Source organism: Artemia sp. Qi Xiang Cuo, chromosome 3, assembly GCF_049724085.1.
Source record: "Artemia sp. Qi Xiang Cuo chromosome 3, ASM4972408v1, whole genome shotgun sequence".
In the NCBI taxonomy this organism is placed as follows: Eukaryota; Metazoa; Arthropoda; class Branchiopoda; order Anostraca; family Artemiidae; genus Artemia; species Artemia sp. Qi Xiang Cuo.
Window position 1 is genome coordinate 39536905 of NC_142796.1, and position 18413 is coordinate 39555317.

At 36.3% G+C, this 18413-nt stretch overlaps 1 protein-coding gene across 5 annotated transcripts in view; it reads left to right on the forward strand.

The window, feature by feature from the left end:
• Positions 1 to 18413, forward strand: part of LOC148954082 (zeta-crystallin-like) — a 101537-nt gene that overhangs the window by 71208 nt on the left and 11916 nt on the right. For all 5 annotated transcript variants that reach the window (XM_089085880.1, XM_089085883.1, XM_089085884.1 and 2 more), the window contains exons 5-7: positions 6527 to 6700; positions 13409 to 13538; positions 15907 to 16002. In XM_089085880.1, the coding sequence (XP_088942006.1) occupies positions 6527 to 6700; positions 13409 to 13538; positions 15907 to 16002 (400 nt within the window). The remainder of the gene's footprint in view (positions 1 to 6526; positions 6701 to 13408; positions 13539 to 15906; positions 16003 to 18413) is intronic.

The following is an 18413-nucleotide window of genomic DNA, read 5'->3' on the forward strand; positions in this document are numbered from 1 at the left end:
CCGAGCCGAAGAAACTGGTTGGGCAGTGGCCTAGCTAGTCGCTCCCGTAGAAAAAGAATATGCTAAAGAAACGTCAATGAAAAGCCTCGGATCAAATCCCAACTTTATGAAGACCCATGTATGCCCCTCGACCAGGTTTCTGAACGTGAATAAACCAGTACGAGTCGGATTTTGGAACGTAAGGACCTTGTCGGTTCTTTCAAAAACTGAACAAGTTCTACAAAAGTGCGAAAACTTTTGGCTTGACATCTTCCCAGTGAACGAAGCACGATGGAAGGGCTGCGGAGAAAAGAAGCTCAAAGAAGTAAACAGCAACACGACTTATACAGTTCTATATAGCGAAAAAGCGGACAGACATGCAGCTGGAGTCGCAGCTGTATTGAACCCAAATGCAGCAAAATCTTTCTGCTCGTGGAAGCCAATTAATGAGAGAATCCTGTATGCACGATTTGTATCTAAACATGCAAAGCTGTCACTAGTAATATGCTATGCACCAACAAATGATGCTGATGAAGCCTCGAAAGACGATTTTTATGAAACCCTCCAGTCTGTCCTAGACTCCATCCCTCTCCATGACGTCGCTTGCTTGGCAGGCGACCTAAATGCAAAAGTTGGTCAGGACAGATCTTATTGCCCCGAGGTGTTGGGACATCACGGGCTTGGAGCTATCAACGAAAATGGTGCAAGGCTAGTCAGCTTTGCCATGTCGAACGACCTGTGGATTGGAGGTACATTATTCGAGCAGAGAGATATCCATAAGTATACATGGACATCCCCAGACAAAACTGTCAAAAATAAGATTGACCACTTTCTGATCCAACGACGGTGGAGAACTAGTCTGAAAGATGTGAGGAGTTACAGAAGTGCGGACGTTGGGTCGGACCATGAACTTCTTGTAGCAACACTCAAGTTGAAACTCCGCTCCAACAGATCTCGACAACCAACAAAATTACCCAGAAATTTCGACGTGGAGAAGCTCAGAGACAAGGATGTTAGGAGACAATTCAGCATTAAACTCTCGAACAGATTCGAGGCACTTGCTGATATACCACAAGACGTGGAAAAGGCTTGGACGACTATACAACAGAACTACACAGAAACTGATAAAGGAGTTTTTGGCTTTAAAAAGTCAATGAAGGAACAGTGGATATCCCAGAAGACATGGGTCTTGATCGAAGACCGCAAGCAAATAAAACAGAGCACGCTCAGTAATGATCCCTCTGCTGATTTCATGAAAGACATAGCATATAAAGAAGCGGACAGAGAAGTGAAGAAAAGTGCTAGATCAGACAAGCGACAGAACCTCAACGAGAAAGCAAGAATGGCAGAAGAAGCAGCCCGACGTGGTGAAACGAGAGCTATGTGCCGCCTAACTAAAGAAATGGTTGGGAAGACCAACGTAAAAGATGGACCAGTAAAAGAGGAAAATGGAAGACTGCTAACCGATCCAGATGACCGGAAAAATATATGGGTGGATTAGTTCGAAAGCCTTCTCAACCGCCCGTCCCCTTCTGTTCCACCAGATATTCCGGACTGCCCGTTTTTGGATCTCCTCATTAATGAAGACCAGCCAACGGCGGATGAGATCTTTTCAGCCTCGAATAAGCTGAAGAATGGAAGATCTCCAGGTAGTGAGTCTATATCTGGAGAAATGGTCAAGTCATCAATCCGCAGGTCCCTTTCGGTTTGGCTAGGCTTTTTTTCCCTCCTCTGGCAAAAAGAAAAAGTCCCCAAAGACTGGAGAGCAGGAACCATTATTAAATTGTTCAAAAAAGGAGACACGACAGTCTGTGGTAATTACAGAGGCATCAACCTCTTCTCGATACCCGGAAAACTTCTGCATAATCATCCTGACAAGACTTCAAGCTGCCTTAGACGCGCATTTACGCGAGGAGCAACTTGGTTTCCGACCAAAGAGATATTGCGCTTATCTGATATTCATACTGCGCACCATGCTTGAAGAATCAAACGAGTGGAGACAACATCTATATCTATTGTTCGTCGGCTTTGAAATAGCGTTTGACTCAATAGACCGTCCAATACTATGGAGGATCCTGATCTTTTACGGTATTCCTGAAAAGCTGGTTCGCCTTATCGTAGCAATATCCGAAGACACAGATTCTGTGTGAGAGCCTCCGAAGGAAATACAAGATATCAAAGAGATGACAGGTGTCAAACAAGGATATGTATTGTCTCCATTCCTCTTTATTCTCATAAAGGACTACATATTCAGACAAATTGATGGATTCGGGATCAAAATTGCAGGCAGACTAGTCCAAGATTTCGACCTCGCAGACGATATTGGATTGGTGGAGAAAGACACAAGCAAACTTCAAGACTTTTTATGCAAGTTAGCCGAAAGAGCCGAGCAGTTTGAGTTACATATCAACGCCCCCAAAACCAAAGCGATGTCAACCACTAACTCACCGATGAATATCCAGTTGGGGACTGAAAGCATAGAGCAACTCACCGACTTCCGGTATCTTGGTAGCACCGTCTCGTTTAGAGGCGGTTCCGAAAACGAGCTGAGAACACGAATAGCCTTGGCAAGCTCGGCATTTCAACGACTTCGACCAGCCTGGAGATCAGCGAAGTACTCACTCCAGCTAAAACTTCACTTTTTCAGAAGCAACGTCCTTTCGATCTTGACGTATGCGATGGAATGTTTAAAACTCACAGCTGAGCAGGAAAAACGACTCACTTATTGTTCTAATTAAACGACCCTTGTGTTTAAGAAGTCGTTTTACAGAATTAGGACAAAATTTTAACTTTACCGTAAAGAGGAAGGTGTTGAGGAGGGGAGAACCGCCCTCATATATGTAATAATTTCTGTTCGTTTTGAAGTTTTAATACTGCTCCTTACTTTCAGTTGAAAAACTTGTTTTTTTACTTTCTGATCGTTTTTTAAATAGCGCCAGGATACCTGGCTCCACCTCCACGGAAGAATCCCCATCCCCGTAGAAATATCCTCTAGATAATTCAATCCTGGCGAAAACTTATCCCGGACAATTACCCCTAAAATCGTCACGCGTAAAATTGAATCAGTAAAGAGAAAGCAAGACATAGAAAGAAATTTCGTATAGGGATTTTGGCAAATACCCCAGTGTAAAATTTCCCCTGAAAAGTTTCCACCCCCTGGAAACTACCCTTTCCATGGAAAATTCTCCCACTAGAAAATTTGTCCTCCACTCCCCACCCAAAAAATGTATGCATACTTCCCAATAACAAATGAAACAATGGACAAATTTTATAACTTAAAGACCTTTCCCTAGGGGCTTTATGGGGTCATTTTATCTCCAAATACATAGTTATCGGGCATTTCAACTATGCTGAACAAAAAGCTATCAAAAAATTTCGATCGGACGATTTTGGAAAAAGTGGCGTGGGAGGGGTCCTAGTTGCCCTCTAATTTTTTGCTCACTTAAAAAGGGCACTAGAAATTTTTATTTCCCTTAGAACCAGCCTTCTCCCGACGTTCTAGGCCCACTGGGTCGGAAAGATCACCACTAAAAAAAAAAAAATAAATAAAAACATCTGTGATTTTTCTTCTGGCAAAAATTATAAAATTCCACATTTTGCACATATGAGCTTGAAACATCTATAGTAAGGTTCTTTGACACGCTGAATCTGATTGGGGGATTTTCATTAAAATTCTATGACTTCAAAGGGGTCTTTCCCCCTTTTTTCTCGCACTCGTAGCTTTTGATGGGTAAGACTAAACTTAATGAAACTTGTATATTTGGAATCAGCATAATAACTTTACAGTTTCATGAAATGTAATTAAGCAAATAGAAAAGGTTTTTTTTAACTAAAGTAAGGAGCAAGTTTAAAACTTTAAACAAATATAAATTACTATATATATATAAAGGGGACTGCCCCCTTCCCAACACCTTGCTTATTAAACGAAAGTTTTTTAGTGCTTTGAATTATTTTTTTTCCCAATTGCACATTTTCTTAAAAAAAAACTGGACAAAAGCAAACTTCACAGTAAAGAGTAAGGAGCTAAGGAGGAGACATCCCCCTTCATACAAGAATAATCAGTTCAGACAGGTTTAAAAACTGCTCTTGCTTTCAGTAGAAAAGACCTGTTTTTTATTTAATTTCTGATTGTTTTCCAAATCATGCCCAGGCCCTGCCAAGATATAATTTGAGGTACCGGTGCCTTAAATTCATGGTTAACGTCTCTTAAATGTGTAAATCAATAATTGTACGTTGATTAGTACCGTTCTGCGTTTAAATTTTCAACTTGAATTTTGGGTAAAGTTTGAATATACTTAATAATTGGCGATGAATAGTAATTTTGGTGAAAAGCCCTTGTTTATATTACTGCTAAATAATTTCGGTTGGATGAAAAGGAGGATTATTATTTCCATGGATGGAAATTCTGTGAGAATTTTGATCTTCTACATAACTGAAGCCATTACAATCTCTATAAGAGGATTTTCTTATCCATAAATACATTCCATACATTTTTTGTAAATACATTGAAGTACCTCATATAAATAGAAAAAGAAAAACATTGCCATTGAAAATTTCTGAAAACTAAGTTCCTAGCAGTACTTGCCATCCCCAAAGAAATTTCATGGCGGGGCTGATGATCACCTGCCTTGCCTTTTCCACCTCTGTGCTGGTAGATATAGAAATGTAACATATTAGCATTATTGAAAAACATTTTAATTAATTCCTCCCCCTACCTCTTTCAACATTTATCTGAAGCCTCACGAAAAGTAAGCAGTTTGTCCGTTAAAATGTACTTTTGTAGGAATCTACCCTACCCCAACCTAAACAATGAATCTCCCCATCTCTCATTATAACTGATATGCCATTACAGATCACCAGACGTAGCCTAATTTCATTACAAATAAAGCGAATCAATTTGGTTGAATCCAGTACTGCCACTGTGTGGCATTACTCTTTTTGCAACTTGGAAGCCTAAAATATAGTTATTGATACTTTTCAATCAATTAGCTTCTCAGAATGTTAATTGATTGTAAATTCGCCATCTTCGGGGTAAAGTCGTAATTTGGTGCCCTTAACCACCTAAACTGTCACCCAACCACCATTGTTTTTTTAGCGTCTGCCCCCCCCCCTTGAAAATTTTCGGCCGGCGCCCTTGGCAGCTGCCAGATAATATGGAACAACTAATTGTTTCATATTGACATTTTTGTGGTTTTTAATGTCAAAAATCCCCCCCTAAACTTTGATTCAAAATATAATAGCTTTATAAAGTTTGTAGCATAGATTGATTACCTGAATATCTGCCAGACGATATGGGAAAATTGTTGCATTACGCGACCAGACAAACAGCTAACGAGATTGATATCAAGCAATGGTAATAGAAAAACAATAAGGATAACCATTCTGCCTGTTTCAAACACTGTAAGAAACCTTTGCTATGGCGCGGAAGAAGAAGCGCAGCGGGCTCACCACATCAATCACTGTAGTCTATCATAAACTCAGGACCGTTCCTAGGGTTGGTGGTGCCAGGGGCAAAATTAATTACGCCCCATGCCCATACCAACTCAAACATAAATAAAAAAAACAACAGCCCTAGCCGTGGATCCCCCCAGACATTGTGCCCGAAACAGCTTGCAGCGGTTGCCCCCTCCCTTTCATTTGAATGACCCTGTATTAAAAAATACATTTGGAACAATGAAAAGGAATTAGCACAAAAAGATTTGTCAGTGCATTGCGTCGCAAAGATAATTTCTAATACAGGTCATTTTTACTTGTTACTTCGAAATTAATAATTAGTCATACTTCCAAGAAACTAGCATTACAATTAGTTTTTTTCTCTCTATTTAAATTACTAAAATACAGTTGGGAAAAAATTGCTTCTAAAAATTTTAACTTGAAGTCACTATTAAAGAAATTTATTTATCAAGCCTACATTAATTGCATTAAGTTTAAATCTATTGATATCAAAGAGGTTGGGCTGTGCCACTTGTAAAAGTTCTGGCTCATTGTGCGAGTACTGTTAATACTTGTTTAATGATGTTATATAGTTGCATCCTTAGATATTACTGAGATGGCAGTAAGCCATGTGAAAAAGTTCTAGTTCTTGGTTAAGTGGATCTTGTTTAATATTATTTATAGTATAATTAGAGATTGTGGTAAACTAGCTGAAATAATCCTGTTTATGGTGTAACTAGTACTGTCGATACTTGTTTAATATCATTAATACTACTTTTGATATTAATATCATTTGATTTTCTAGAGGTGGTGCTAAGCCAGCTGAGAAAGTTCTGGTTCACGGTGCCAGCGGTGCTGTTGGCTTGGCTGTGACTGACAGCCAAGCCAACACATCTCAGTAATATCTGTGTTAGATATTACTGAGATGGCAGTAAGCCATGTGAAAAAGTTCTAGTTCTTGGTTAAGTGGATCTTGTTTAATATTATTTATAGTATAATTAGAGATTGTGGTAAACTAGCTGAAATAATCCTGTTTATGGTGTAACTAGTACTGTCGATACTTGTTTAATATCATTAATACTACTTTTGATATTAATATCATTTGATTTTCTAGAGGTGGTGCTAAGCCAGCTGAGAAAGTTCTGGTTCACGGTGCCAGCGGTGCTGTTGGCTTGGCTGTAACTCAGTGGGCTCGAGCAAACGGAAATGTGGTTGTTGGCACTGCCGGAACTCAACAAGGAATGGATCTAGTCAAGAAAAATGGAGCGCTGTTTGTTTTTAATCACAGGTTTAACCAAATTTATACACTTCTTAAAATTCCTTCTTCAGTTTTACAATATGTTTGCAAGCTAAACAAAATACTTTTTAATTCTATTGAAAGTGGTCACAAAGCTTAGTTGTTTCTTCTTTATTAGACTGATGTGATTTTTGAAGGAGGACTTTTGATTCAGAAGGAGACTAAGAAACTGGACATACCGCTCTTTAGGTCTAATGAAAGAGCCCCCTGGAAGAGGAATTTCAGACAACCAGAGAAATCTGTAAAAAAAAAAAAAAAAAAAAAAAAAAAAAAATCAGGAAGTTTGACTCGTCAAAATTCAGGGCCAAGTATTTAGTATCGAACCAAAGAATCACCCTCTCAAACAAATTAACAAATTTTGACACGGATATTAGACTCATTCCTGTTAGCTGTACCAAATCAACGTCATTAACATAACTCAAGAACATAACTGACCCTAGAACTAAACCTTCCAGGACGCCAAGCTCAACTTCAGGATCCACGAAGAGGATTAGACTTGAAGAACTTTTTGAAAGTGCTATTTGAGCATAGTCGCATCTAGGAAAAGTTTATTGGATGCTAAGCCCCTTCTAGAGGGATTTTAGTCCCCTCCCAGAAGGTTTTAACTCAGATGCTAAATTTCTAATAGCTTACAACATAAAATGTTCACTCTCCACAAAATTGCTCACTCTCCACAAGCAGTGTGTTTGAGGATTGGTTCTGAAATACTAGTTTCCACAGGATAGGTATTCATGACCGTACGTAGGTCCGTATGTAAGGAGAGGACCCCCCTTTACGAGGAAGTTGGAAGATTTGCTTAGCAACTTATCTTGATTGTTTTTTTTTATTTGTCTGCTTTTTATTGTTTTAATGGATTTCCTCTTCATCTAAATAAATCCCCTCCCAAGGAATATTACTGAAAAAGCAGATGATTACTGCCATAAGGCTAAAGAAATGTTCCTCTTATCAAAGAGAATTCCTGAATTTTCTAGGTTTATTTGGTATTAATAAAGTTATTCAGAGTTTTCTGCTAAAATAGAAATTACCTTAGATTGCACTTGACAAGGATTAGGACAAGCACTTTAAGACCCATTGGTTTGATAGTGGCTCACGTCATTTTGTCCATCCTAAACTGTGCACCATGACTTTACAATACTCCTTGTCAACAAATAATATGGAAGCTTTATCACCAGGGCCGGAAAAAGGGCGATTGGAAAGATTGGGTCCAATCGGGCCCCGCGTTTGAAAGGGCCCCGCTCTACCATCAAAATTAACAATTGATTTTCGAAATTGTGAAATGTTTATAACAATTCCAGTAAGCGTTGCTTCTGCAGAGAAATCAGTTTCCAGGCTAAAACCAATAAAAACAACTATTTGATATCAACAATAAATCAGGATAGAATAAATAGCTTAGCAATCATGTTAACTGAAAGTCGAGACACAGGGAAAATAAATTTTGAAACCGTTTCAGAAGCATTTGCAGAACAAAAATTTAGAAATCTGTAAATTTATGTACCCATATTTGGTATTGTAAATTTCAAAATGTGTTTTCAGTTGTTTCATAATATCTAGGGGACGCAAACGTAAAATAACGTTAATAAAAAATGAGTACAAAAAAGAACAAAAGAAGACAAAACGGTAAGCTCAAAATGGACAAACTGGACCATCAAATGAGACAGTATCAAGAGAATGACCTGAGAAATGTAAAAGTACGACGGGTGATAATGAACAACCTAGAACATCAAAAGTGATAAGACTAATCCAAGCAACTAAGGCAAAGAGCACTGCAAAAATGTCTAAAGCAATGTAAATCGAAAATAAATATAAAAGAGATATGTAGTTAAAATATTAGCATAACCAACAATTAGAACAAGTCAAAAACGAAATTGAAGAACAAAGAAATATGAAATTAAAATATAAGTGGGAATGAGAATCAGAACGAGTCTTTTATCTCCCTGTATTAAGAGACAATTAGCTTGCGCTCGGTGGAAAGAAGTGACGGGGGACAGAATACATTGGACTTATATAATTTGGGCTATATATTTGCACATTAGGATGGTGGAGGTTTTGGTAAAATATTTGGACAGCGTGAAGTTAGAAAACAATTCTTACTTCATAATATGCAGAATGATTTTAGCTAACACATTTTGCATGCAGACCCGCTGTATTTTACCCCCCCCCCCTAATGTGCAAATATATGGCCGAAATTTGTTTCTAAAGTATTATATTTTCATCATATTTTGTTATATTTAATTAGCATTGACCTAACTTCACTTCTCGAGTGTGTACCATCATGTAGACAAGTACCGAAAAGATATTATGTTAGATGAACCTCCGAACCTCTGTGAGATTGAACTTGCCCTACTCTATCGTAGCCGCTACAATACCTAGACAACCAACTCCAAGTCGACCCTTAAATAGCCAAACTGAAGTTTCAAACAACTAGAGAAAAAAGGTCTCTCCCTCAATAGATAAAGGCTTCTCAGTTATCCAATGGTACACACAATTTTCTCAACTTGACGCCAAATCGCAGCCTTCCTCTTCCCAACTTCCAGTTTTATCACATCCACAAGTTATTCATCATTATAATCAAGAATGGCAAAGGTTAGCCACATACCTCGCAGTTTCCCATCTTATCGAGGTTGGCAGTGAACCAGTTGAACTGAAAAATATCCTTAAAAAAAGGCCATTACTACGCTCCTAGGAGATGCAATCTGGCAAAAAGCTACGGTCCAACTGTTATCCTTCAAAGAAGGCATGGAATGCCATTCTAACTCAACATTTCCTGCGATCCCAACTGTTACCAAGTCCCCCAGAAATTTGAAAGAATCGCCAACACCTGAAACGATGGTAGAAGCACCAAGTCATAGCAAAAAAAAAAAACAAGAAAAAGCCGACCAACACAGTAACACAGAAATTTACGAACCCTCACGAAGTCTCTTCGGGCGAGGATGAAGTACAAAGCAAAACCCAAGCGAGAAGATACCCAACAAGAATGCCTGACGACTAATTAATGTGTGACTTCGTTTTTAACTAATTTATCCCTTTCTAATAACATTGCTTTTAATAATTCCGATATAGAAAGAAAACAGAACGCCAACCCTAAAAGCAGCCCCGATGGTACCTTAACTCACGCTAGTTGTAAATACCTTGATATTCTTGATTTTGCTACCAATGTGAAGCCAAAACTTGTAAATAATAATTCCCTAAATGTTCTTTGTTTCAACATCAGAAGCATCCGGGATAAGTGGCTCAAGTTTAAAGATTTAATTTCATTCAATGGTGTCTGCCCATTTGCCGTAATAGGATAAACAGAGACATGACTTTCCGATAATGATGACACTAGTGATTTTGTATTCCCTGGTTGCCAAATAATCCATATGCCCAGGAGATTGACAATGAGTTCTGGGGGTATCTCACTTTACATCCGTTCGATTATAAATTTTACCCGGCCATCAGAGTGCGAATCTATTTTATCTGCAAAAAAAAATCTCAAATGTATTTATTCAATAGTTGTTAACGTAGTTATCGGCCAAAATTTCTATATACTTTCCTTGTTTTATAAACCTCCACCATTTCCGACCTCATATTCTTTTAATCTGTTTGATGAGTTCTTTGATTTTATTAATCTACCCCATAAAAAGGCAATAGTTCTTGGGGACTTTAACTGTAACCTACTCAATGTTGGTAAAAATATTGAATCCGACACTTTTTGAATCGGTAACCGCGAGTGGTCTTCTACCCACATTTTTTTTTCCCCAGTAGAGTCGATCCTGTGAGATCAACTTTAACATTAATTGATAACATTTTTGTATCCACTTACCTGGGAAATGACCTGTCCTCAAATATAATATTTTCGGATCTGTCATACCATTTTCCTATTTATTTGTCACTACCTTCGCAACCACTACCTCTACGCTCTAGAATTAATATCCTAACACGTACTATAAATTATAGATCTGTAAATACGTTCCATTTTATCGATTGCCCAAGAACCACTGACTGGTCCGATGTTTTAAATTGTCAAGAGGTAAATTCTGCCACAAATGGTTTTGCGCAAAGGCTAAGTGAGATTATCCATTCAACTTTTCCTATTCGTAAACCTACCATCGGCAATAACCTCTGCCCGAGTCCTTCTGAACAGAGTCCAGGCGTGGTGCCTTATGAATAACATGACCATTAATAGCAAAAAAAGTCAAATAGTATTATTCAGAACCCCCTACAAAAAACACGTAATTGAACCTGCTCTTGATCTCAAGTACTCCTCCGACATCCTCCCACAAGTGGGGGTTGCCAAGTTTCTTTGTGTATTTATTGACTCATGCGTGCCATTCTCTAATCATATTTCTTACATCACAGCAATAATTTTTAGACAAGTAGCTATGATTAAACGTGTAAATCATTTTCTTCCTCCTGATATCCTAGTTAATTAGTCTTTTATTATTCCTTACTTTTCTTATTGCGGATTAGTTTGGGGAAATACAAACCGGTCCTTCACTAAAAAACACAAATGTGCCCAAAACTCTGCCATTAAAGCCGTTTTTCGGCTTCCTCGTCTATATCCCACCCATGAATTGTATTCAGATTTTGGCATAGCTCCACGTGATCAAATCATGCAAAAACTAAATTTATCGCTTGCTTACTCTGCTTTCCACAATAATCTTCCACCTCAACTACTAACCTATTATAATATTAATAATTCGGAAGCCCACTGTCTCCGTTCATCCAATAGAGCCTTTATAATTCCTAAATACATTTCTAGTGCTGCCCAGCAATCTCCCGTTTACAAATCTTTTATTCAATGGAACAAAATACACTCCAGTGTTGAACTAGCCACAAGTTTCTGCAAGCTGTATAAAAATGTAACAAAACTTGATAATATAATTTAATCTTTCAGTTTTTAACCAATTTGCTGTAATTACCCATGTTTTATTCTTCTGTCTTTTTTTTTCAGTGTTACTTTAATTTTTCTTTTTTTGGTCCTTAACAAGTTCTCTTCTAGGATCTTTATTGTTATTGATGTTTGTGTTATGTTTTTATTCGAATAAATTGAATTGAGTTGACGAACAGCACCATCGTAATCTTCGATGCAAACAAATTGTGGCATAAAACCCTGTAAAAACCTACAAAGATGTCGTAAACTACGCAGGTATTGTTTGCAAGTCATTGAGACCGTTAAACTCTGTATGCGTTTGCTGTGGAGTCCTATTATCCCACAGGAAAAGTAGCCAACCAAGATGATTTACTTGGGGACTGTTGCCTGCTTGGTCGAATTGCATTCCTCCATCAACAGTTTTGAAATGAATTTGTTTGAAATGAATATATTAAATTTTTAAGCAAAATTCAAATCCAGAATATATATATATATATATATATATATATATATATATATATATATATATATATATATATATATATATATATATATATATATATATATATATATTTTCTGGATTTCAATTTTGCTTAAAAATTTAATATATAAAGGGGACCCCGCAAAAATTCCAATCGGGCCCTGCGCCTAGTTGACCCGGCTCTGTTTATAACAAGGAGGAAAAATTCTTGTTAAGTTGAGCAGATACGGCAAGTCAGCCGAGCAATGGGTTGGAGAAAACTGGTTACGTATTTTGGTCTTACGTGCATCATATAGAGTTGAAGTTCTCGGAGAATTGTCTAAATGGAGTAGATTTGGTATAGTATTTTGGTCACAGAGCAGCTTCAAAGTTGCCAATAAATCTTTACGCTTACAAAAGTGTGTGAGGAATAGTATTTTCTGGTCTTGAAGGCTTATTCGACATGATGTATCTTGAACACACTTGACATATTTTCTCGTCTATCGATTCTTAAGCTGACTGATCCAACTTATTGAGTATGGTGGCAATGCACATTCCATGTTCATATTTTTGTCGTATCATGCCTGTCAGAAGCTTGATGACAATAGCTGATGATGCTCTCTTCGTTATTGCCAAGATTCTTGTTGGCTTTTGCTGCAGCCATTTATGTTGGCTTTCCATTTTTGGTAATTTCTGCGGCTGACTTTATTATTAGTTGCAACTCATGTTTGTATTATGTTTGATTTCTTCATTAACAGTAATTTGTGCTCGTTTTGAATTTTTTTTATATGAACTAATTTCTGCTGGTTTTATTTTTTAATGTCACCCTAGATTTTTCGTCAAAATTACGGAGTTTTTAATCCAATCGTATTCGAAAGCGTGTCGTCCAAACATATGTCGACCTGGATTGACCTGTTTGAATGTGGCCGTATATGCATAGTTTAACCAGCAGGATGTTCGTGTCTAGCTTGTGCTGACTTTCTGCTTTTCTTTGTGCTTTCTTCATGCGGAGCCTTTCTGACTGCGATTCTGCCCGTGGTAAGTCTTGAGGCTCCCATTATTATTCCTTGGTTTAAGTACCAGTCTTAGCTTTATTATAATTAGGGTTACTTCGAACAGAGGCGAGTATCTGGGAACAGATTCTCCCTCAAAATAGATGTTAATTCAAAACGAGGCTACTGCATATACTTACTTACTTTCTGAGGATTTTCATCCACTTCCTATTGCTATATATGATTAAAACTAGCTATGCCATGGGTCTGAGTATTAAAAGCAGAGAAAAGTTCAAATGCATGATTTGAACCATAAATGGGTAAATATCATATATATTATTTGTTATAATAATATAGGTAAATATTATAATAATATTACATATTTCCATTTTCAGAGAGAAAGGATATTTGGAGAAGGCAGCTGAAGCTGTTGGTGGCGAAGGCTTTGATGTTATTATTGAAAATGCTTCAGATATTAACTTGGGATCAGATTTAACAGTTATTGGTCCAAGAGCTCGGATTATCGTGAGTGGTTTCATCTTTAATTATCAATCTTACTGCAATTTGTATTGCTACAATTTATTTACAATTCGTAGTATGAATTCTAGAAATTTTCTTGGTATAATCGTAATGTTTGATAAAGAAATTTCTCGGGAGTCTTGTATGGTTTCTGAATAAAACTTGTTTATATTTTATGAGAGATGATGGAAAAATAGCCAAAATATTATGTAGTACTTGCGAAGAAAAAGCTTAGCTCATTAAACTTCTTGTGACGTCTACAATCTACGAAAACTATTCTGTAAATTCTGGAGACTTCGTATTATGTTTCTAAGAGAAGGAAGAGCTGACAAAAACAACAACATAGATCATAAAAGTTAGGTTGAGATCGTATAAAAATGTCGAGATCGTGTCGGGATGCTTTGGGAAAAATACAGATTTTTTGTTTTGTGAATTTCTATTTATTAATTCCAACTTTGAGCAACTGTTAGTAATTTTTTACTTGAGATGTTGCTCTTTAAAGGTCCGCCCATTTAAAAAGCAGTCTAAAGGCTGTTTTAGATAATAGAAGCTGTTAAATAAATTAATTAAAAGTTATGAAGCACAAGTATCCGGAAAATTTGGGGTTGAACTCTTAAACATATCCGAAGTTATCTGAAAAAAATGTTTTATGAAGGTCATGTCTGAAGGTTTGTATCTTCTTATGTATTTTTTTCTTTTTTTTTCAGGCTTTATATTTTTAGATTTTACTACCAAAGCATGACAAACCTCCAAAGGAAATGGAGTTACACTTTCTTTACTAGTTTTGTCAGGAAGTTTTATATTTAACCAGGATATAATTGGCTCATTATTTAGAATATGTATTTATCTTTACTTAGTAATATTTTCTTCGATATAGACGTTCCTGAATGTTTATAATAAAAAAAAAACTACGGAGAATTGCATGAACAAAAACCACCTTCACTGTAATAAAGAACAAAATTTAAATTTTAAAGGGTAAAAAAGATAACCTGGGTAAAGAGTAGAACATCAACTCTAAAGGCTATCCTGTATTTTTTAGTGTTCTGAGCGCTTTACTGAAAACTCATGAGATATACGAAACCAGCATTCCAACTTCGAAAGTGTGTAGGGTATTTTCACATGTTTCCATAGGGTATATTTTGGCACTAATTTATGTAGAAAAAATAGCCTAATTAGTATTCTATTCATACAGTTTTGGCACAAATCAAGTTTACTGAATTTTTGAAAGATGAATGGATAAGTCAGTCCATTTTTCAATGTCTAAATTTCACATTAAGTCAAGAAAATCATTGGTTGTTCTGACAGTGGTTGTGTGTAATTCATATGTTTGCGAATCGAATCGAAGTTTTGAGAGGTAAAAGGGGGTAAAGAACATAGTAGAATATATTTTAGTGCACATGTAAACAATTAGGTATTAAACCTAATTCATGCCTTGGGTAACTTCAGCCCGTTTTAAGTTTGAACGTTGCTCTTTCCTTCAGTCAAGAAAATAAAGATTTTTTACATTATCCCCTTACAATAGAAACATCACAGAGCATAGCTACGGGGAACATGTTCATCTTGTTTTGAAAAACTAGCAGCAAATCTGGTCGGACTAAAGCCATAGAAAAAAAGATCACCAGAAACGTTCTCAGGTGTTTTTTTTTGGGGGGGGGGATTCTAAATACTGATTTTCAGTGAAAATTTGAATAAGAAGTTCCCAAAAATTGTGGAAACTCATGATTTGGGGGGCATAGGAGGAGGCTGGGGGGCAATGAGAAATAATCCCTTCTGGTACCCGTTGTTCAACGTCACCTATTTTTTTCATGGTTAAAAATGACTGATTGGCTAAAAGTTACCAATTGAACCAATAACATACGTAGATAATAAAAAATGGCTTTCAAAGTCAGTACACATATAAAATCAATGATTTTAAAGATTTTTTTCCCTTCAACATTTTTCAGTTTGACAATGAATATGGAATTTAATCTTGCTGAACACTCTATATGACAGATTTTGTAGTTGATTGCTGCAGCATAAATCATCAAGCAGTGGCAATTAAAACAAAACTGGTGTATTTCATGTGGAATTCTAAAGCCCTCTAAAACGACACCAAGTCCAATTGAATTCCCACTCCTGAATTAAGTATACCCATCAACAATCTTACTGACTCTTCAAGCAATTTCATTTTATTAACTCCTTCAGCACCAAAACATGAGATTGTAAAGTAAATAGACGACAATAAATAGAGAGAGAGGGGATGGGGGAAGGTGAAACAACAAGGCAAGCAGAAAAAACGTACTCGCTCCATGGATATTTATGTTGCTTCTACTCGGGATAAGTAAAATTTAGATCTTAGTGAATTGACGTGTCTGACTGTGTTTATGTTTTGCAGGTTGTGGGAAATCGTGGCAACGTAGAAATAAGTCCAAGGTTCCTTATGACCGAAGAAGCATCAATTATTGGCTGTGCTCTCTTCCGCTCAACACCTGTAAGAAACAAATTTTATATTATAAAAAATTAATTAGTGATCGGCTATTTAAGTACAAAGTGTGAGCTAAAAAAAGAAAATTATCTAACTAAAAAGAATATACAAATGATATAAATACTTAACTTTATTTTTCCTCCAAAGATTGATGAAGCCTTGGTCGGAAACAGTTATGTTCTCGCAAGCCAAGATAATCACACGTAGCAGATCAGAGAGGGTCAGCCCTTCTAGTGTGGATTTAACTGTTTGTCACACGCCAAAAAACCAGCTTCACAGCGAGAACTTCTGGGCCCTTCAATAAGCAGACCTCTAGACAGTTTATAGTCTGTTAATACCCATCCCTAAGTCTTACAAAAAGAGTATAGTTTAAACGGAAGTCTGTGGCAACCACATGCCACTTAGTGTCAAGCCACTTTGTCTGTACTTTGAAACTACAGTTTTTGGTACCTTGCTGATTACTCGGACCAGATTTGAACATTTCGCTTCCGGCCGAATTTTAACTTTATTACGCTGAGAGCTGAAGGTTGTTTATCAGTATTATAGCGAGGGGAAAAAGTGGTACATCTTGAAGAAGAGTGCCAAGTGGTCTCTAAGCAGGGCCGGATCCAGGATTCTTATTCGGGGGGGGGGGGGTTTCAGATTAAGAAAGTGTTCTTAAATTAAAAGGTTTTCATTTAAACACGAATATATACACAATCTTAAAAAATAACGTACATGCCTAGTTGCGTACTTAAACGAAGCGGAAGCAACCTTAACTAACTTGTCAAACATAAAAAAAGGATTGGAACTATTTCTCTACAAATTTAACTTTCAGATAGTTTTTCAATGACCTCTGAAGCAATGGTCTATCAGAATGCTCCTGTTTGACCCATATTTCCTTAAAATACCCTTCTATGCATAGAAGATGCACTCCATCAATTAATTATACAGTTATTGGTATAAAAGAAAACTACTACTGCTATTAACAACTAACCGCAGCACCAAGCCAACACAGCTTGGTAAAGTTAACTTCAATCCAAAATGAGCAAAAAATAGATCGTAAAACTTCCACAAATCAGTGTTAAAAAATATATGAAACCCAAAACAATTAGAAATTACAGTAAATAACAGAGTCAAACAAAAAAAATTGGAAAATATTGTGGGTCTTAGAAAATGTTGACAAAGTCTTAGTAAAGTTAACTTGAAACCAAAATGAGCAAAAATTAAATCAAATAATCTACCAATCGTAAAACTAGTACAAATCATCGTCAATAAATAGATGAAACCTAAAACAATCAGAAATTACAGTAAATAACCGAGTCAAACTCAAAACATACAGAAATTAACAAGAGTAGGGCTCAAAAGATATATGCCTTCCCATGGAGAGAGCATAAACTTGCAGTTTACTCAACATTAAAACAACGTGAAAATACGATTGGACTCTAAAACTCTAGAAGGCTTGCGTGCTAAGACGAAAAATCCCAGTTTTTGAAAGAAATGTAAAGAACTCCATTAAACCATGGAACTTTTTTTCTCTTTGTAAAAATTTAGAATTGAACTGCGACTTTTTTTTCTTTTCTTTTAGAAAATTCAGAACAGAACTTAAAGCTTTTCTTCACTTCATTAAGAAAACTAAGAATTGAAACGGAACTTTTTCTCTTATTGTGGGATAATTCAGAATCGAAGTATAACTTTTTCTATCTTCTATGGTAAAATTCAGAACAGAACTTGAAATTTTTTCTCTTGTTAGGGAACATTCAGAAATTACGTGCAACTTTTTTTTCTCTTCCTTGGAAAAAATTCAGAATTGAACTCTAACTAGTTTTTCTCTCTTCCTTTCGAAAATTCAGAAGAGAGCTTGAACTGTTCTTCACTTCTTTGAGAAAAATTTAACTTTTTTCTCTTCTTGGGGAAAAATTCAGAAGAGTAGTATAACCTTTTCAGTCTTCTCAGGAAAAACTCCGAAGAGAATATGAAAAGTCTCTCTTTTCATTGAGAAAATTCAGAGTTAAAGTGAAACATTTTCTTTGGAAAAAATTAGAATTCAACTGTAACTTTTTTCTCTTCTTTGAGAAAATTCAGAAGAGAACTTGATTAGAGTCTGATCGTATTTCCACATGGTGTTAATTTCAGTAAACTGCAAATTTATGCTCTGTCCATGGGAAGGCATAGACTTTTGAGCCCTACTTTTGTTAATTTCTGTTTGTTTTTAGTTTAACTCAGTTATTTATTGTAATTTCTGATTGTTTTTGATTTCATCTTTTTATTGACGGTGATTTCTACTAGTTTTACGCTTGGTAGATTATTTGATTTTATTTTTTGCTCCTTTTGGTTTAAAGTTAACTTCACTAAGACTTAGTTAACATTTCCTAAAAACCCAAAGTATTCTCCAAGATCTTTTCGTTCGATGTTGTTATCTATTTCAATCTCTGATT